The sequence below is a fragment of the Mustela lutreola genome, chromosome 6 (assembly GCF_030435805.1).
Source record: "Mustela lutreola isolate mMusLut2 chromosome 6, mMusLut2.pri, whole genome shotgun sequence".
Lineage (NCBI taxonomy): Eukaryota > Metazoa > Chordata > Mammalia > Carnivora > Mustelidae > Mustela > Mustela lutreola.
In genome coordinates, this window is record NC_081295.1 from 84,333,125 (window position 1) to 84,353,259 (window position 20,135).

The 20,135-nt window shown below is 54.6% G+C and overlaps 1 protein-coding gene across 2 annotated transcripts in view; it reads right to left on the reverse strand.

The window, feature by feature from the left end:
* The window catches only part of CPNE5 (copine 5), an 89,334-nt gene that overhangs the window by 1,788 nt on the left and 67,411 nt on the right, over positions 1-20,135 (reverse strand). For both annotated transcript variants that reach the window (XM_059177788.1, XM_059177787.1), the window contains 9 exons: positions 18,625-18,700; positions 12,817-12,870; positions 9,176-9,237; positions 5,147-5,193; positions 3,500-3,681; positions 2,540-2,667; positions 2,202-2,304; positions 1,558-1,615; positions 1,053-1,126 (listed from right to left, as the gene is read on the reverse strand). In XM_059177788.1, the coding sequence (XP_059033771.1) occupies positions 1,053-1,126; positions 1,558-1,615; positions 2,202-2,304; positions 2,540-2,667; positions 3,500-3,681; positions 5,147-5,193; positions 9,176-9,237; positions 12,817-12,870; positions 18,625-18,700 (784 nt within the window). The remainder of the gene's footprint in view (positions 1-1,052; positions 1,127-1,557; positions 1,616-2,201; positions 2,305-2,539; positions 2,668-3,499; positions 3,682-5,146; positions 5,194-9,175; positions 9,238-12,816; positions 12,871-18,624; positions 18,701-20,135) is intronic.

Here is a 20,135-nt window from a genome sequence, read left to right on the forward strand (position 1 = left end):
CCCTGCCTCTGCCCTCTCCATCAGCCAGCCCTCTGCTGGTGAACACTGAGGGGCTCTTCTCTCATTGGCTCAATGAGGTATCACAGGGCACGTATTCCATGCCAAGATGTACCCCTAAACAGGAGTCCTTTAGCTCTGAAGTCTTGGCACCAAGCACAGGGACTCAGCCAGTGATCAGAAAATGCTGGATGAAGACCCTGGCTTCTGGGAAATGGGCCTTCCCATCTACCCCAACCTCTCTGTCTCCTTTGCTCTACTTCTCCTCCGTCTCTGGGCGGACACCTACAGTCACACTCCTCTGGCTTTCTCCCAGAGGGTGACCCACCCTTGAGTGCCTCAGCTCATGTCTGCCTCCAGGCCTTTCCTTCCATGGGTCCCCCACTCCGGCCTTACTCCCAGAACTGCCCCTGCTCTGGGGTCTAGCCTCCTGACTGGTCTTCAACCTTGGAAGGACCCCAGGGGGTCTGGGGAACGTCAGTCTTTACTTCCAATCTCCTAGGAGCTTCACAGACAAGAGTGCTTACTAAGGTGCGTTCTGAGGCTTGACTGGGCAGGGGCGCCTGAAGGACGAAGACCTGTCTGCTCACTACGTGTGCCATCCTACGTGAGAGGGTAAGACATGGATACAAAGAACCAGGCAATGCCCGTTCCCAGAGAAGGCTTTGGCAACACTAAAGACGCCTCCTCTGCCTCCGAGGGGTTTGCCATCTCACTGGGAAGGCAGCCCCACAGAAGACACTGGAAAGCGCAAGCACTGGGCCTAAGTGATCTGCAGGAAACCACAGAGGCCTGGCGGCTCCGGGAGGCCTTGGCAGACCATTCCGGTCAGGGCAAAAACACTGGGGGCAAGTCTCAGACATGGTAGGGAAGGGTCCCGCCAGGGGACAAGTGTGACCCAAGGACTGATTCCTGTTCCCTTCTTTGGTGACCAGACCACCCTGGAGCTCCCTCCAAGGCCCCTTTCCAGAGAATTTTCTAAAAGGGGGTATGAGGTTGGCCTGGCTAGAAGGGCTTGGGCATTTTCCTTGGGACAGGCAGGATTTGGGCTTCACCTGGACAATGTCCCGCTCTGCCAGCTTCCCCCGTGAGGAGATCCGCACATCATCACCATCCAGCTCCACCATGGCTGTGTAAAAACAGGCATTGGTGGTACACTGAATTAAGGTGGGCACCCGGGCCTGGCAGGACAGTGGGCTTGTCCTCCAATCCCGGGCCAATACAGGAAGAGATGGTCAGTCCAGACCCCATCATTAGAGATGAGGAGATAGGAGGAGCCCAACATGGTGCATCTCTGACTTCTAGCCCAGTGCTCTGGCTCCCCCACCCTCCGTTCCCAGGATTAGGGGAGGGAGGAAGGACTGGACCTGCTCCCCACAGCCTTGGGATATGGGATGGGTGTACACCCTGACACACCCTTCCCTGTACAAACAAACACACCCTCACACCCTGCCTGCTCACCCAGACAGTCACACCCACCCAGGAGCTCTCACTCTTTGGGGAAGGGTCATTCCCAAGGGCGTGACGCCTCTGGGGAAACATCAGGGGGTGGGGACTTACCATCGAACTCCGCCTGGCCCACTCCGATGATAATGATGGACATGGGGAGTTTGGCAGCCTGCGAGATCAGGAGGAGGGACAGAATGGGGTGGGTCCATGGAAGAAGGACAGAAGGACGGAGAAATGGAAGACAGAAGGATGAAGACACACAGAGAAACATATGAAAGGGCCGGGACTCGAACCAAGGGAAATAGCCGTGGGGCACCGGAGAGGAAGAGAGGGTCAAGAGGGGGAAATGGGTGCCAGGTCTGCCTCTGTGAGATACCCCCCATCCCCTCTCCTGTCCCTGCATCTCCATCAAGTGGGACATCTTTTATGTGGGCAGCCAGAAGTGGGAGCTGGGGCTGTAGCCCCTTATACTGGGAGCCCACCCAGTAAGGGGAGTCATGTTCCTGGGCCTCCCCCACTCTGGGCTCCCACTTCCTCCTGGCAGGGATGGGCTGGAGTCTGGGGCAGGGGTCCAAGAGACAGATTAACAAGGGAGCCACAGGCATCGGGAGGGAATGGCCCATGTGGGGGGTGGGTGTTAGATAAAGAGCTCATCCACAGGATCCTTCCATTCCCCAAATCTCACTGCCCGCGTAGCCTCCTCCCAGGGGTTTCTCTAAAGAAGTGGGAAGGCATGCCCCCCACCCCCAGCTCACATTGACGATAGCCTCCTTGGTCTGCGCCATGTCCGAGATGACCCCGTCCGTGATGATGAGCAACACCGAGTACTGGGAGCCGTCCTGCACTGCAGCCGCGGTCCTGGGGGAGCGGGGGCTGCAGTCTGTCTGACCCGCTCTGCACCCCTCCCCGCCCCCATAACACTTTGCAGGGGGTGGGGGGGATTCTTTGGAGGGAGGAGAGTCTCTTTAGGGTCAGGGCTCCCTGAAAGGTGGGTGAATGGAAGAGACGCCCCTCCCACGTTCCAGAGAGGACAGCTGTGGATGGACGCTGCATGAGCCGCTGGGGATGGGCATCTGGGGACCCTGGCACTCACCTGGCCACGTGGGTCACCACCGGGGCGAAGTTGGTGGGGCCGTAGAGCTGCACAGTGCGCAGGCTGTGGTGGTAGGCCTCCAGGATGCCGTCGATGCCGCAGCAGGAAGGGTTCTCCTGGTTGCCATTCTGGGGGCGCCGAGGAGAGGAAGGCTGAGCCCAGGAAGAATGGAGGAGGAGGAGGGAGGGTAGCCGGGCCTGTGCACAGCCAGGGTGGGGAAGGCCAGCGGGCCTGGGATCTCCAGGACTCTTCCCTGGTGGGAGGTAGTGGGCAGGGGAGGGAGCCCCGCGGGCAGCGCACACTCTGGGGAAGCAGAGCCCAAACCCCGCTCCTTGCCCCACTCCCTGCTCCTGCTCAGACAGGCCCCCCTGAGAGCTCTGGCTGCTCCCCTCAGGAAACGGGCAAACCACCCCATCCTCCAGGTGACTGCCAGGTCTGAGCAGCTCTGGAAGGACCAGCAGCTGATCTGTCTTCTTGTATCTGGCGTGCAACACCGTGCCTGGCATGATGGAGTGCTCCCAGCTTGTGGGAGGGAGGGAGAGGAGGTGGCCCCCCGTCTCAGCACCAACTCAGGGAGCTCCTGGGACCATCCGCAGTTGTCTTATCCCAGTGCACACCCCTTTACCCTTATTTTGGGGGCCTTGGGGGGGAGGGGTAGTTCAAGCACATCTCCACTCCACCTCTCCTGGGTCTTGTCAGGGAAAGGAGGCCAGAGCCCACTGTGAGTGGCATCAGACATGGAGGGGAGGTGCTGGTGAGCAAGGTGGGGAGTGGGCTTCTGGGGGCCCTGCTATGAGCTCACCCACCCCCCAGCAGGCAACCTACCCACCCTGCCTCCAAAGGGGGCACAGACTGTCCTGGGGCAGGGATGATGAGCAGGACGATGAGCCCTCCACCCCAGGCTTGTCGCCAAGCCCCGAGCCTGATCAGCCCTCGGTCTGACCTCCCAGGACCTCCTACCAGCGGGAACTCATGGGACACCCTTCCATCGGGTGGCAGCTTGGCCCCAAAGCCAAGGGCAGGGAACATCTTGTCGCTGTCGTAGTGCTGGATGATCTCCCCGACAGCAGTCAGCGCCAGCGCGTAGGCGTTCAGCTGGTAGGGGCTCATGTAGTGCAGGGACGTGGACTGTGACGGGTTCCCTGCGACACGGGACATGAGAACATTTGCTGCTCCTGACACCCCAAGCACTGTGGGCTCAGAATGCAGAGGGGGGTCTCCAGGGGCACCTGTGATTTTCTTTATCCTTGACTCTTTTCTTTCTCTCTTGCCACACCCTCAATCCTTCAGTAAATCCTGGTTGCTAACCCTTCAAAATACATGCACCCGCTCACCGGCTTCTCCTGTCCTCTGTGACAGCCCCATCCCCTTGCCTGTGGGAAGGCGGCTGCCCAGACCATCTCTCAGCTTCGGTCCTTTGCCTGGAGTCCAGCCCAAGGAATGAGGCCACGCCTCTTCTTGGCTCTGAAGGCTCCCATCTTGCCCAGAACCAGACCCACAGTCCTTACGGGGGAGCCCACAGGCTCTTTGGGGTCAGGCCTCCAGTGACCTCCCTCCTTGCCTCCTGCCAGCCCCTCCCCTCACTCAGGCCCAGCCCCCTGCCATCCCTACCTCAGGGCCTCCACAGTGGCATGTCCCTTTGCCCCAGGACACTTTTCCGTATAGGTGCGTGTAGCTTGCTTCGTCTACTCAAGGGTCCCCTTCCCAGTGTGCGTCCTGAAAATCATAGCCTCCCCCAATACTCCCTTATCCCTCTTGCTGCCTTACGTCACCCCTGTAGCCCTCATCCCCACTGAGAAAAGCCCACATTTTACTTATTAATTCATCCAAGGCATTACGTCACAGACTGCCAACCAACAGATCCTGTCTCTCCCTGCGACCAGCTGCGTGCTCTTCCTGTGGATCCTTACCTCTCAGTCTCAGGTCCTCGTGTGTGCAGTGGGGGTGACAGTCCCACCTCATGGGAGTGTTGTGAGGACAGAGCAGGTGGGATTCTTGCAATGCCCCTCCCAGCCTTGAATCCTACCACCCTAGGACTCTGGGGCCCATCCCACAAGTCCCAAACCGGGGCTGCTCTGACAGGCATGAGAGTGAGCACGGAGTACCGCCAGCAGGGGTCCAGACTCCAAGGGAGGTGGTGACGTTTCCAACAGTGTGAAATTGGGCACTGGTCGCTCATGGTGAATTGGGCAGAGCCCCACCCTAGTGAAGGTCCTCGGTGGGAAGGGAGCTGGGGCAGCCCCAACGAAGCTGGGGACTGGGATTCGTGCCCTCACAGATGACCAACAAGCTCTCCTCCAGCCTGGGGACTGGGCTATGTAGGAGGATGTGAGATTTGATCCTATGAGGAAACATCTTTTCTCCAGCGCTCCTCATGGGCCCAGAGCCCAGATTTGTTAGTGACCACAGTCCAGGCTGGGGACACCTTCACCATCTTGGTAATCCCTTTGGCTCCCCAAGCCCTAAGGACCTCCTTTTCAGTGAAGATGAGGCCAGAGAATATGGGAGAGCTGGTCCCAGCTAGGACCAACTACCACAGCTCTGAGAAGCCCTCCCTGCTCCAGACCCCAGCCCCGAGCCAGCTCCTCTGCCCATCCCCCCACTCACCATTGGAAGCCGTGAAGTCGATGGCCACCGTGAAGTTGATCTGGGTCCTGGAAGAGGAAGAGCAGCAGGAGAGTCACCTGGACAGGGAAAAATCCGGCCTCCACCCCAGCCCCACAGCTTGCTGGACATGTGGCCTTGGTGAAGTCGCTCATCTTCTTCCAGTTCTGGAAAACGGGGATAGTCATGCCAGCCACGGCCTCCCCACAAACGACTGTTGTGAACCTAAGAGGAAGGCAGTGTCTGAAGCTCTCTGAATGGACTGTGTTCTGTGTGGGCACATGGTGACAATTAATTATTTCCTCCCAAAACCCTGCCCCTGGGCCCACCTGAGTCCCATGAAGTTCTCACTGTGTTTCTCACTCAAATTCAGTGTCAGATGCAGGGTTAACGCTTATTTGGCAAAAAAAGAGAGCCAAAGAGATATCATGCATCTCTGAGGGAAGAACCAAATACCCCCCATACTGCTGTCTTGCCAAAAACTTGAACCTGAATCCAACTGAGCTTCCAGAGCTCTCTCCCAGCTGTGTACAGGAAATACAGGGGACAGAGGAACATGTTCCATGACAGCTGGGGGAAGCAGCCAGTAAAACCCAGTCTGAGGGAGTCCCCTCCCCCCTCAGACCTTGTGAATCTGAATCCCTTGGTGGGGAGCAGGGCTCTGTTTTAGCAAGCCCTCGCGTGCTTAGAGGAATCAACAGATGAAAAGAGAATTAAGGGACAAATCGACCAGTTGCAATATATGGATCTTGCCTGGATTTCTGATTAAAATAAGCTAACTGAACAACTTTATAAGAAAAATAGGGAGTTGGAACACTGCCTAGATATTTGGTATTAAGAAACTATTTGAGGGTGCCTGGGTGGCTCAGTGGGTTGGGCCGCTGCTTTCAGCTCAGGTCATGATCTCAGGGTCCTGGGATCGAGTCCCGCATCGGGCTCTCTGCTCAGCAGGGAGCCTGCTTCCTCCTCTCTCTCTCTCTGCCTGCCTCTCTGCCCTACTTGTAATCTCTCTGTCAAATAAATAAATAAAATCTTTAAAAAAAAAAAGAAACTATTTGATGTTTAGGTGTAATTATACTACTTAGAGTATTGCAGTTGTATTTTACAAAGAGAACGTCCTTATATTTTAGAGCTATATCCCTAAGTATTGGGGGGATAAAATCTGATGACTGTGATTTGCTTCATTTGCTTCAAAATAACTGAATGAAAGGGAGCATGTGTTGAAGGAGAATAGCCAGGGGTCCGTTAACTGTTGAACCTGGGTGAAGGGTGCCTGGGGGTTTGTTATACCTTCTCTCTAGTTTTGAGTGTATTTAGAAATTTTCCATAATAAAAAAGCTTGGTTTTAAAGATTCAGGTTCAGGGTTGATGAGGGTTTGCTGCTCTAGGGTCCAGGCTAGATACTGACAGAATGAAGCTGACAGGACAGGAACCCCTGGATAAAGTCTTGTCTTGTGGGCCTCATTGTCCAGTGACCACAGAGCTAGTCGGTGACCAGGTTTAGAAAGAAGAGCCCAGGGCCACACTCCCAACGATGCCAGTTCAGTCGGCCTAAGACGGGGCCCCAGAGTCTGCTTCTTCAACAGACAATCCCTGCCCTCCTCCACGGATGGATTCTGAGGAGTGGTTCTGGGATCACAGGTGGGGACGCTCTGTTCGGGTGGTTCCAAGTTGGCCCGATGTAAGATCAGCCACAGCCCTCTCTCCACCCGACTGTGCATGAGCTCCTGCTCATGGAACCACTGTCCCCCAGGGAGGAAGAAGGACCCAGCAGGAGTCCCAGGGCTGGGTCTGCTGGCCAGAGCAGTCTAGCCCAGGCCCTCTCCCATTGTCTGCTGCCTGGGGGCAGGGCGTCCAGGGGACTCCAACCTCTGAGGGAGACAGAGAAATAAGATGGCAAGAGCCTGGGTCCCTGACCGATGGTGTGGTACATCTTCCCACCCACCCCTGCCACCCCATGGATAAAAAATAAGCCTTTGTTTGTATTAAGCCTTGAGGTCACGGGATTATTTGTTAGAGCGGCTGACCTGTCCTATTCATCTACTGTTCGTTGTCATCTCTTCCTGGGAAGTAAAGAGATCTTGTCTTTGCTACAGGGAAAGAGCTCTGCTCCCAGGGCCACCATCGGGAGGGCGGTTCTGGCCTATGGGACCACAACTGAGGACACCACTGGCTGGGCTCTTCCAAATCAGGGTGAAGGAAGAGGTAAGTCTTACCCCTTAAACTGGTCTTCCCCTGCTCTGGGTTCCAAAATGATTTGGCGAAGGAAGGGGCTAGAAAGCCTCCCTGCAGGCTCTCCATGCCCCCCTGCTTTGGGGCAGAGCAGGGCAGAACACAGCCAGGGCCCAGGTGGCCATTCCCACCCTCTGGGGCCAGGCGGGCAGGGAAGGGAGGCCAGGGAGAAGAGGAGCCCGAGATAAATGCCTCCATCAGCTGCCTGTCTGGACATGCAGGTGAGCGAGTTCTCGATCCCTGGAGCCTGCTCTCTGGCTCGGGTCTCTGGTGAGGACGAAGAGGTGTGAGCAAGGCCTGGGGTTGGCGCCAGCGCCGAACCTTCCCCGGCCTTGCGGCGCCGGCTTCGCAGGGAAGGCTGGCCTCTGAGGGCTCCTTCTCGATGAGACATCCCAGCACCCAGCCCTTCCACCCCACTGTGTCTGCCGGCATCTTGGCCCACCTGGCTGCTGTGAGACAGGCAGGGCCAGGATGACTCACGACTGTGGAAGCAATGCCACACGTGAGGCCAGGAGGAGGCCTGCCGCTGGCTGGGCATGTGGCCACCAGCAAGTTATGTAAAGTGGACATAATCATCCTCGCCCTGCCCACTGGGTTCTGTACATGAGGGGCGCCTTGCAAAGAAGAAGGATAAATAGGATGTGCACTGTTTGAAAATTAGCAGGTGCTCTAGAATGTAAGTGCAGGCTGCTTCATGGGCGAGGGAACGGGGCGGTTTTGATGGGGGAAGGGAGCCCAGGCAGGGTCTGGAGTGCGCTCAGAGGAAGGGCAGGTAGGGGCAGTGGGAGACCCCCAGGTGACTGTGAAGAGGTGTGTATTCAGCGGGTAGAAGGAGAGTTTGCAACCTAGAAACCAGTTTCGAGGCAGCAGGGTGTGGTGTCATGGGAGAGTACGTGTGGCTTCCCAGGGCCCGATTTTTCCCTCTGCCCTGGAAAAGGCGGCAGCCAAGTGCCCGCTTGGCTGGGATGAGCCTTTGGCACCTGTCCTGCCTGTCTTCTTTCCAGACAGGTGTAGTCACTCACCTGCCTGCACCTGTGGGCTCTCAGCTCCCCACACCCTGACCTGGCCCCTGTTCTGGCACAGAGCACACTAACCTCAGTTCGGAGTCAGTCTCTATTTCTATGAGCTGTGGGCTAGAGCCTGCGGGCTCTCCTGCCTGTCTTGGCCTGGATGCCAGCCCTTCTGGTTCTTTCTGCTCCTTAAGCTCATGTTTGACCACCTGTTGGCTGTGGGACCCTCTGATGGCTCATCCCCCAGCACCTCTTGCCCCCTATAGGTCCCTGCTGCCACTGGGCAGGCTAATCAGTGCCCCCCACCCCCACCAGACCAGGCATCAGAAGTTCAGAGAAGGAACGGCCATTAGAATTCACTCCAATCTCTGCATGTATAGAGGAGGAAACTGACGCTCAGGGAAGGAAAGTGACCTGCTCCAAGTAATCTAACAAATTCATGGCTAAGAAGCGCCTAGAGCCTGGGCCTCCTGTTTCCTCATCCAGAGCTCTGCTTCCCTAAGCTCTTGGTTCTCTTTGTCATGGAGTCCCTACCACCTCGGGGTCCTGTCCCTGCAATCCAGATGGGACCCAGACTGGCCTCCATGGCTCAGGAGCACCCTCTGTAGCCACTTAGGATCCAGAAGCATCTAGGGCTCTGGGCAAGTTGTCTGAGGCCAGATACTAGAGTTGGCTCAGGGCTCACAGGCTATGTCCAGAGTCTCAAAGCGGCCAGAGCTGCTCATGCTTATATGTGGGGCCCCCTTCCCTCTCCCCAAAGCCAAAGAAACCAGGCTGGATCTCTTCTCACCCTCCTTTGATGTAGTCAAGAAATGTGCACTCAGACTCCACAGCGAAGGAAAGCAGCGTGACCTTGAAAACAAGAGGAAGCTTGGTCAGTGGGGAGCTCAGAGCTGCGGGGAGATGGTTTGCTGCAAGTGAGGGAGCACGCAGCACCGCCGGCTTTGCACACTCCACTGCATACAGTACCCACAACAACCCTGTGAAGCACAATGGTTATCCCATTTTCTAGCCAAAGAAACTGAGGTTCAAAGAGGGAGGCAGTGTGCCCAAGGACACTGTCAGGACCTGGCTGAGTGAGAAGCGAACTCAGGTCTGACTCCAGAGCCTGCCCTCTTGACCTTGACCCCACCTGCACCCCCACAGGGCCCTCTCTCTATCCCTGAAGCATGGAGGCTCAAGCCAAGAGCACAAGTTTCCCCCAAGTGGATACCGGCATGGAGTGTGGAAGGCAAGGGGGTCTTCCCGACATGGCACTACCAACCTGCCAATGTTGAGGAGCTCCCTGTCCCACGAACCATCCATCCGAAAAACATGCCCCTTTGGTGTGTCCTTGTATCTTCAGTCTCACTTGTCCCAACTCACCTGTTTGGTATCTCTTGATCTCTACCTTCTTGGACCCAAGATCCTCATAAGCAGCCTTTTCTTCCCCGGGAGGTAACCGACCTGGGCCCCCGCCCCAGAGCAGACACCTTTTCACCCCTGCCCCCTGATGGCTTTGGCATTGACTGTGCCTAGACAGGCAGCTACCTGGCGGCTCATTACAATAATGATTTAGGACTGTGAGGACAAGTAAGTGAAAACTCGGCTGCCAAAATCAATTAAATGGGGCAAGGTTGGGGCAGGAAACCTTTACCTGTGTCGGAGAGCTCTACCCTAGAATCTGGGGAACTCCCTACTGGTGCAGGCTCTGCTGTCTTTACAAACTCTCTGGGCAGGCCAGAGAGGGCCTCTGCTTGACATCAACCCAAATAACAGGAGGGTTTGTGGGTGCTGTGCTGGGCCCTGGAGACCCTACCTGCCGTGGTTAGGGTGTTAGGCACCTGGATGAACAAAGCCTCCTTTCGCTAGGAGGAGACTATGGCTGTGGCCTCTACCCTGACTGATGACCACCAGACTCCCTGGGGAGCTTTGAAAACCTCCTGCAGCCTGGGTGAGGAACCCAAACCAGTTACATCAGTTTCAGGGGTAGGGTTCTGGCCTTGGATCCTTTTTAAGCTCCTCACACGAGTCTAACCTGCAGGTGGGGTTGAACCCCAAGGCCCTCGGATGAAGTAATTTCCTAACTTGCCAGACCATACGGATTGAGCCAGGATCCTGCTGCTCAGAGTGTGGTCCCCGAACCCCCCCAGAGCACCAGCATCCTGATGCTGGCTAAAAATGTGGACATGCAGGAGTGCCTGGGTGGCTCAGTCAGTTGAGTGCCTGCCTTTGGCTCAGGTCATAATCCGGGGGTCCTTCGATGGAGCCCCACATTGGGCTCCTTGCTCAGTGGGGAGTCTGCTTCCCCCTCTGCTTGTGCTCTTTCTCAAAAAAATTATCAATAAATAAATAAAATATTTTTAAGGAAAGAAAGAAAGAAATGCAGACATGCAGATTCTTGGCATTTTAACAAGGTCCCCAGAAGATTCTGCACATAGTAAGGAAGGTATGAGAAGCACTAAACGCAGCTTCCTGGGCCCCAGCCTAGGCCTCCTAAAATGGAACCCTAGGGAACTGGACTCGGCATATGCATTTTAATAAGCGTCCTGGACCGGGGCACCTGGGTCGTTCAGTCAGTTGAGTATCTGACTCTTGATTTCAGCTCAGGTCATGATCTCAGGTCATGTGCTCAGCCGGGAGTCTGCTTGAGATTTTCTCTCCTGCCCTTCCCGCTCGTGTGAGGTCTCTCTCTCTCAAATAAATAAATCTTAAAAAAAAAAAAAAAAATCCGGGACCCTGACTAACTTTTTATGTTGAAGACTGGCCCGAGACAAATCGTGTCCCCTCTCTGGGCCTCAGTTTCCTTATCTTCAAGAAGACTGAAGAAGATCAGTGATTTTCAAGCTTTCTTTCTTTTTTTTTTTTTTTTTTGAGCTGTACATCCAGGATTTCTCAGCTGGGGAAAGTGCTGCCTCCCCTAGGGACACGGGAATATGTGGGAAAGTTCCGGGGGTCTGCTAGCCATTACAATTCATCTCCTTGGAGTGAAAAGAGAATTTCCAGCCCTCTGTCATAGCCAGCCAGAGCAGTAAGGAGGGTAGGGATGATTTATGAACCCATTTTACAGATGGAGACAATAAGGTACCTCAGAGAAAGCCGCAGAGCTCCCTGAATAGGACCTCGTCCGGGTCTGAAGTTGCAGTTTGCTTAAATCCAATGACTAACTGTGGTCGCATTAGCTTCTGGGGCTTCGGACTGCCATAGTAGGGAGGGACAGGAGGGGTACAACTCTGAATATAGTTGCAGGGGAAAGACGCTGGCTTGTCTGAGACAGGCACCGTGGCCTCCACCTCAGGGCCTTTGCAGCATGTGCTGATCCCCACAGCTAGAATTCTCTTTCTCCAGTAGCCCCAATGCTTGCTCCTTCACCTTTGAATCTCTGCTCAAATGTCACCTTCTCAGAGAAAAGCTTTTCCTTGACTACTTAATATAAAATAGTTTTGTCTCTGGCATTCCCTAACCCTTTACCTTCTTTTTTTTTTTTTTTAAGATTTTATTTCTTTATTTGACAGAAAGAGAGAGAGATACAGCGAGAGAGGGAACACAAGCAGGGAGAGTGGGAGAGGCAGAAGCAGGTCTCCCGCTGAACAGGGAGTCCGATGCAGGGCTTGATCCCAGGACTCTGGGATTATGATCTGAGCCAAGACATAAGTTTAACTGACTGAGCCACCCAGGCACCCCAACCTTTTACCTTCTTATACTTTTTTCCACAGCACTTATAACCACCTGAAAAATACAGGTATATGTATGCATATGTATTTGTTTTCTGTCTCCCCCACTAAAATATAAGTACCAGGAAGGTAAAGATGTGAGTCTGTCTTGTTCCCAGCTATATCCCTCATGCCTAGAACATGGCAGCATTCAGGAAATGTTTGTTGGATAAATGCATGGATGTCCTGAAGAGCAGGCGCCCAGATGCCACATGGCTCGTGTAATCCTAGGATCGTTGTGGCAAACGGGCACTGACTGCCGTCTCCAGCTCTAGGACCTTGGTTGTGCCTCTCTGGCTCTGTGACCTTAGCTGAGTCACTTCCCTGCTGGCAGCCTTGGTTTCCTCTTTTATGACAAGGGGATGATAATGTCTACCTCTCAAGGAAACAACCTGTGAAAAGTACCTCGGTGGGGAATTTCCCAGAGTAAGGGCTCAATGCACACGACTCCTTTTCCTCTCCCTTTCTGCAGGAAGTCCCCATGGGAGTTCCTCTCTGGGATTTCTCATTCTGTATCACAGCGCCTGTGGTGTGGCCCATCTACCGTCTACACTGGCTGCCCACCCCCACCCCAGGGTTGTGGCTCCATTTGCCCCACCCTTCCCACCCTTAACTCTCCAGGTCTGGCTTCCACACCCCACACGAGCCCACACAGACACGCACAACTCCTGACAAGGCAGACCTAGCTCCGGACTCAGGATGTACACACCCGGCTACAGAGAGGGGCGTGGCTACTCACCGTGCCAGAATTCACGTATTTCTTCTTTTTCATTTTCTTTTTTGGGTTTACCACCTGCAGGAGAAAACAGGTACTAGGTCAGGAACGTTTCCAAGCAGTCAGGGGTGGGCTCCCAGAGCTTCTAACAATCCCTGGGTATGGCTCCAGCCCTAGTAAGAAGAATGGGGGGTGTAAGACTGGGGGGTCTGGGGGAGGAGGCTCCAGGGAGGTTTTGTGAGAGAACTGGCATTTAGATTTATGCATTCCTGATTAGATCCAGTGTTCCACAACCGAACACACCAGGAATAATATTTATTTAACCTTCCTCCCCACTGCTCCCCCAACACGCCCTCCACCCAATGCTGCCAAAGGAGGCTCGATGTCGCAAAGGGGCCCTGTCTGTGCCTGCCTTTGTGTGTTGGCTCAGGCAGCTCCCCTCACCCCGAATGCCTCCCCCACCACCAGTTCCCATCTTCCCTGCTCCTCCTTGGAGATTCAGCCCTAGGGCTGTCCTCGGGCCTTGGGGGCTCCCCCTCCACGCCCCCCTGCCAACACAGCAGTTAGAACTTCCTTAACTGTTCCTCATGTGAAACCTTTCATTCCAAACCAGACCTAAGCACTTATTTAGTAGATGCTAAAAAATCGCTTGTGGGTGTGCTTAACTCAGGGGTCTCAACTGCCCCCCCCCCACCACTCCCACATATTTGGCCATGTTTGGAGACACTTTGGTTGTCACGACTCGGGGAGAAGACAGAATCCAGGGATGCTGCTGAACACCATGCCATCCATGCTCTGGGCAGCAACCCCGCCCCCCCACCGCAAAGAATCTTCGAGTCCAAGATGTGGGTAGCGTGGAGGCTGAGAAGTGAGCCCTCTTCCCCTTGAGCTTTCCAGGGCCTTTCACATGGGCCAGAAGCCTCACCAAGTCTTTTGTTTCCATGGGGAACATTCAGGCCCAACCTTGCCCTCATCTCCCATCAAAGGAAGCAAGTCGGGTTGATTTTCACACCCTCTCTGTCCTCTCTAGGCTTCTGGTGAACTCATGGCCCCTGCTCCCCCATCCCCTGTTCTTCTGCATGGGGGTGGCCGGCTTTGTCATCAGCAGAGGCCTCTTTTGTCTGAATGAGTGTTAATATCCATTCCTGGAGATCAGGAAATTAAGACCCAGGGACAGAAGCCTTTTCCCCAAGGTTACACAGGGCTCTGAGTAGTGACAAAATTAGAAACCAGGTTCCTGCCCTAAGGTCAGTGCTGCCTACCTGGGTGCCACCTTGACAACGAATACAAACACATTCCTTAACAAATACTTATGGGTGGGAGTGGGGGACACCAATTTCTCTCTTCTAGAATCTTCACTCCAGCTGGAGAAAGATATGTCCTCAGGAGACAGAGGACAAGAGGCACCAAAAACGGGGAGCCAGAAACGTGAAAGGAGTTGGAGGAAGGAAGGACCCTTCCCGGCCGCTGAGCATCCTCGAAGCCTCCCCAGGACAGCTGACGGCAGGCACTGACAGCAGGAAGGGTTTGGGCATGGGGAGCTGGAGGGAGGGCATTCCAGTCTGAGGAGATAGTTTGGAGGAGAGGAGACAGCTACAGAACAGGACAGCAGAACCACAAGGTGGAAGAGCAAACTGGGCTGGCTGGAAGAGAGCCTAGAATGCCAAGTTAAATGTCTGAACAACACCCAGCAGCCAGCAGGGAACTCTGATGACCTCTAAGCCGGGAGGGGGCCATGATCACAGCAGGCTCTAGGATGCAGCCCTGGTAGAGATGAGTATGAGGGGAGAAGGAGAGACATCAGGGGCATGTCTACCTGCCCGGTTCTGCCACCTAATGGCTGTGTGACCCTAGGCAAGTTACCTGACCTCCCTGTGCCTCAGTTTCCTCATCTATAAAATAGGAATAGAAAGTACCTACCTTATAGAGAGGTTTGGGTATTCAAAAGGTCAATACAAGTAAAGCGTTTAGGACATGGTCTGGAAATGTAGTGAATACTATTTAAGTGTTAGCCGCTATTAATTTTTACTACTACCACTACTGCCGCCCCCATGAAGGTAAGAGGTAATGAGGGCCTGGGGATTGTTAGAACAGGTACTGAGCTATGGGAAAACAGCACTGTCAAGAAGTGACCACAGACCTTGGGCCCAGGGCGTGGCTGTGGGGGCTGGAGGGAAAGGGGTCAGGGGTAACCACATAGACAGAAGGAAGAGCTGGATTTGGGGGCTCAGGTGGAAAGTTCAGGTGAGGAGAGCTGGCAAGTTCTGCAGGTGGAAATCGTGTACCTGGGGAGAGAAGCCCAGAACAATCTCAGAGCTCCCACAGACTTGAAGGCCACCCTGATGATGTGTTCACAGATAGCTTCGTGAAAAGTTCCAATGCCGCACGGTGCCTCAGTGTCCCAATCTGTCTCATGAGGATGTGGAACTTTGAGAACTGAATACATCTCAAACTTGTATTCCCAAGTAGCCCTCCCAGCTGAGGAGAATAAACATGGCCTCCTGGGGGTCTGGGTGTCGCCCAAAGACCTGGCCACAAGCACATTTCTTTGAAGTCTTCTGTGTTAACTTTAAATTAGCCTGTATTCCACATTTCCACTCTCTAATTATAACTGTTTTAATATTAAGGCCATGTTTTGTTCTCAGATCCTCATGTGAAGTGGGCACTGAAGAAACGCCCTGTTTATTCTGAGGTTTCCAGCACTCCCAGCGCACATCCCCACCCCCACCAACTAGCCTCTTGGGGGCCACACCCTGAAGTTCCACGTAGGGCACTGTCGCCCCCTAGGGGCCAGGCCAGGAACTTCCCAACTCCCAGGCTGGAAAGCTCAGCCTTCTCCTTTCCCTCTTCTCACACCCCCAGGGGCCCTAAGGCCCCCCAGGCAGGTCTCGGGTAGGCCTCCAGTGCAAGCAAGCCACAGAGCTGCTCCCAGGGGCCAGGAGCTGTGCTGGCTTAGCTGTGCTGGCTTCGGGAATACAATAGCAAATGAGACAACACCCCCCACCCTTGGGGACCTCAGGGTCTTTAAGAGGGTGAGAAGTAGGATAAACAGGTAATAATAGCTGGGGGCGTGGGAGAGGCATGGGAGGGAGCACGGAGGAGAGGTATTTACCTCAGACTTTGTGGGTAGAGTGAGTGTGCGGGCAGAGAAGGCTTCCTGGAGGAGGAATCATACCCAAAGGGAGTCCCCAAGGATCCAAAGGGAAAAGAGCAAAGGGAGCCCCAGGAGAGAACCTTGAAGTGAAGCACAGAACTGAGCCAGCAGGGAGGTTCAGAGAGCCTCAGAGAACATAATGGGGCTACATGGTGGTGAGCAGAAAGAAGGGGCCGAGGTAAGACCCTGGGGGCATGCTAGAGGTGGGAGGTATGGGTCTGCTTATACACACCCACTGGTTGTCGCAGACTGTAGACGGCTGGGGGTGCATGGTGCCCCTGGGGAGGAGTCGGACTCCACCTTGTAGGAAATGGGCCCTGCAGGATCTCAGCTGGGGTGGGGGCGTCATTCTGAACCTCCTCCCCACCCCTCTGTGTGAATCCTGGCCAGGCAGTGGATAGGCTGCCCAGCCAAAGGTTAAGCAGGGAAGCCATGTGATCAGTTTACCGTTTTGGAGGAGGCCTTGAAGTTCTGAGTAAAGGACGGAAGGAGGGGGGAAGGCCATTAGGGGGGCTGTTGCAAAGCCCCCTCCACCTCCATACAGGTGACATGATGGCAGGGGGGGTGCAGGAGTGAAGGGAACAAATGTCAGAGTCCGTGAACGGTAGGAGGAGTGGGATTCAGTGGAGTGGATGTCGGGGGATGGATAGGTGGTGTCAAGGATGACTCCCAGGTGCCATGGCTGCCATGATGGCAGCCCAGGAGAAGGAGCCAGCTGGCCAGGGAGTGGGGATAGCTGTGGGGAGGCTTCAGCCTGTGCCTTCAGTCTGGGAAGGCTGAGTCCGAGTGGCTGGATGGACATACGAGTCAGACACCCAGGGTGACGACACCAGGGCCCAAGATGGGGGTCTTTCCCAGCAGAAGCCTGTTCTCTCCTCAGGCAGTTTGGACTCTAGTAAGGCCTACCAGTGACACTACCCAGGGGGCAAGGCCTGCCTCCCCTCCCACGCCCTGGACTGCCAGAGTTTCATTCCTTTTCTACCCAATGGCGTTTTCCGATGGAGACGACAAGTCAATCCAACCTTTCCTGCTTTTAGCTTGAGAGATCACAGCCTCTTCTGAGCCTGTCAAGCACTCTTAAAAGCCAAACTCCAAGAGAGAATCCCTTCCCTAAAAATCTTCTTAAAGGCAGCCAGAGAAGGCTGGAGCCTACTTCCCCCCTACACACACTGCCTAGGTGGGAGAACAAGACAGCCCTTCCCTTTGCCGATGCAGAAAACAAAGCAATTAACTGTGAGGATAGAAGCCCTTTCAAAGAAATGCACCCACGCTCTATCATCACAATGGCCTCGTTCAACTGAATTCAGGACATGCTCGGACCATCAGCACCTACTAGGTGCACACGGCACTGCAAAGGCCCATGTGAAGGGAGGCCCCAGGAAGGGCTGTCCCCCCAGTCTGCCCTCAGGGAGCTCCTGCCCAGTGGAACTCTCGACCCGCCCACTCAGAACAGAGACCTGGGGTGAAGGAGGGAGAGTATGGAGTGGCGCAGACTCTGCGATGGGAGTCAAAACCGGCCCTTCAATGTCACTAGCTGAGTGGCTGCCCCTGTGGGGAGAGAGCCCATCTCTAGGGCTGTTGTGAGATGTCACTCTCCTTGCACTCCACAGAAGATGCTGGAAGACAGGAGTGACGTCATGCTCACTAGGGGCCAGACACTGTCCTAGTGACTTCTTTCATTCTCAGTGGGCCTGGCACGGAACGGTGCAGAAACATAGCCCAGGTCACAGAGCCAGTCCGTGGTAGCAGCAGGATATGAACCCAGGCAGTTGTTAGGGTTTGAAATATCTGTGGTTGGGGCCCCCGGGTGGCTCAGTCAGTGAAGCGTCTGCCTTCGGCTCAGGTCATGTTCCCAGGCTCCCTACTCAGTGGCGAGTCTGCTTCTCCCTCTCCTTCTGCCCCTCCCCTCGCTCATGCTCTCTTGCTCTCTATCTCAAATAAATAAATAAAATCTTAAAAAAAAAAAAAGAAGAAGAAGAAGAAGTATCTGCGGTTAAGTGGGTCTAGCACAGACTGTACTATCTATGAGGCTCACATGGGGAAGAAAGCACGAGACCAGAGTGCTGGGAAGGCCACCAGAGGAGCTGGAACTCAAGCTAAATTTGGAAGCTGAGAGGGCATCCCGGGAGGGCAAGCACACACAGGCAAAGACTCAGCGGTAGAAACTATCCTTGGAGGGCAAGCACTGTTATCTCCAGAAAGACTGGCAGGGTGGGGAGAGGCTTGTCCAGATTCTCCAGATCCAGATGGAGGCTGCCTAAGTCCTGTTCCTTTGTTTCTTCCCTTCCAGAAACAGTAAGATATTCAGCAGGCCCTGAAATTGTTCTGATTGAAGGCAGAGAGCCACCTTGAACTCAGGACCCTGGGTTTCCCCCAGCCCCAACTTCTGCCCCACTGGAACCCCTCCTCCCCCATCTTGTTGGAAGAACACTTTGTGGGGACACTGTAACTCAATGATTTGGGGAGCCAGACAAGCTGACATTGTTTGCCTCTTTATTCTGCCACTTACTGACCCACGTGTCTTTGGGCAAATTCCCTCGCTTCTGAGACTCAGACAATAAGAGCCACATCCCAGAACACGAGAAAACCCCAGCCCAGCACATGGCCTGCAGTAGTCCTCGGTGGCTGGAAGTTGGATATAATCAGAGCAAACCCTGGACTTCTGGTGTCCACCTCACCTCGTAGATGTTGAACTGGCTCTGTCCGCGGGCCAGCTCCCGGTAGCTGGTGGTGAACTCCCCAATGAAGTCATGGCTGTAAGAGAAGGTCTCTGTGAGACAGTGTCCCACACTGGGTACTGCCTCTGCCCATCTCCCTGCCTCTCACACCCCAGCCCTGGGCTCCCGATTCTGCCCAGGACCTCCACTCCAGGGGCGCACGCCAGCACACAGGCTGGGCCCCTGGGAAGAGCCCTGTGTCCCCTGTGGAGCAGGAAAGCCAGCGGTCACCTAGCCAAGAGCAGGGCCCCAGGGAAGGGGGCCCACTTCTACTTGGAGTCTTGTTTGAACAAAACCTGCAGGGCCGGGTCTTTCAGGGAGGACAGGAGAAATTTAAATATGAAATGAATATTAGACGGCATTCAAGAATTATTGTTCAACATGTCAGGTGTGATAATGGCATTCAGGGTTCTGTAGGAAAATGTCCTTATTTTTCAGATGTTCTCAATGAGATATTTAGAGGTAGAAATGCCTTGATGTCTGTAATTTAAACTACAGCAGCAAAACATAGAGCAAATGTGGCAACATGTAACACTTGTTAAATTCAGATGATAGGCTTAAAAAATCCTTCATTAGACTCCTCTTTTTCTGTGTATCTGCCATTTTTCCAGTAACAGTCTTTGAAAAGACCGTTTGCATCATGTCCGTGGAGGTAGCCTGAGATTTTCTGTGGTGACCACACTTTCTGGGACTCTGCCCCATCAAGTATGTGTTCCTGGTAAGAGCAGCAACACCTGTCCGCAGAAGAACCCCACTCACCATCTCTCCCATGGCTGGCTGCCTTTTGGGGTCACCACCCCCGAGAGAGGCAACCTGGGGGGGGCCTCCGGAGCAGCTGGAGAGTGAGGCCTAGGAGGTGTCCCTGGAGCCTGCCTCTGCCTGGAAGCCACTCTGGATTTTGACTATGTATTTATAGCTCTTGGGACTCAGACTACAAGCTCCTTGATGGCGGGATGCTATAAGCTGGTGGCTATCCCCAGTTTTCCCCAGTGAAGGAGAAGTATGGGGAGCTCTGGGGTAAGAGGAAACATGGAACTGGTAAAGAGGAGAGGACAGGGGGACAGAGCGAGTTAACAGAGGTTCTGTGGCACTGGAATCCTGTCTCAGAAGGCCTCAGGGAAAGGCGAGCCACCTGGACCGTCTAGGGTCTACCTTGAGTTCTGTTTGCACAGCCCTTTACAGTACCCCCTATCAGCATCACAGACTTGAGGGGTATGGATGGAGATTATGGGGCAAAAGTCCCCTTACAACACCCCTCGTGCCACAGAATGGCAGAGTCCAGAGGACATTTGGAGTAGAGCCAGGAGAGGCCCATTCTTGTCCTCATCTATGAATTCCCAGTGACACTGCTCCGTGGGGGCCCTTCCAGGCACAGACAGGGAGGGTACTGGCCTCCCACAACCCAAACAGAACTGTCCTCCTCCTGGCCCGGCTTGGCCCAACTCAGGGACAGCCTCATGGCTCAAGGGACC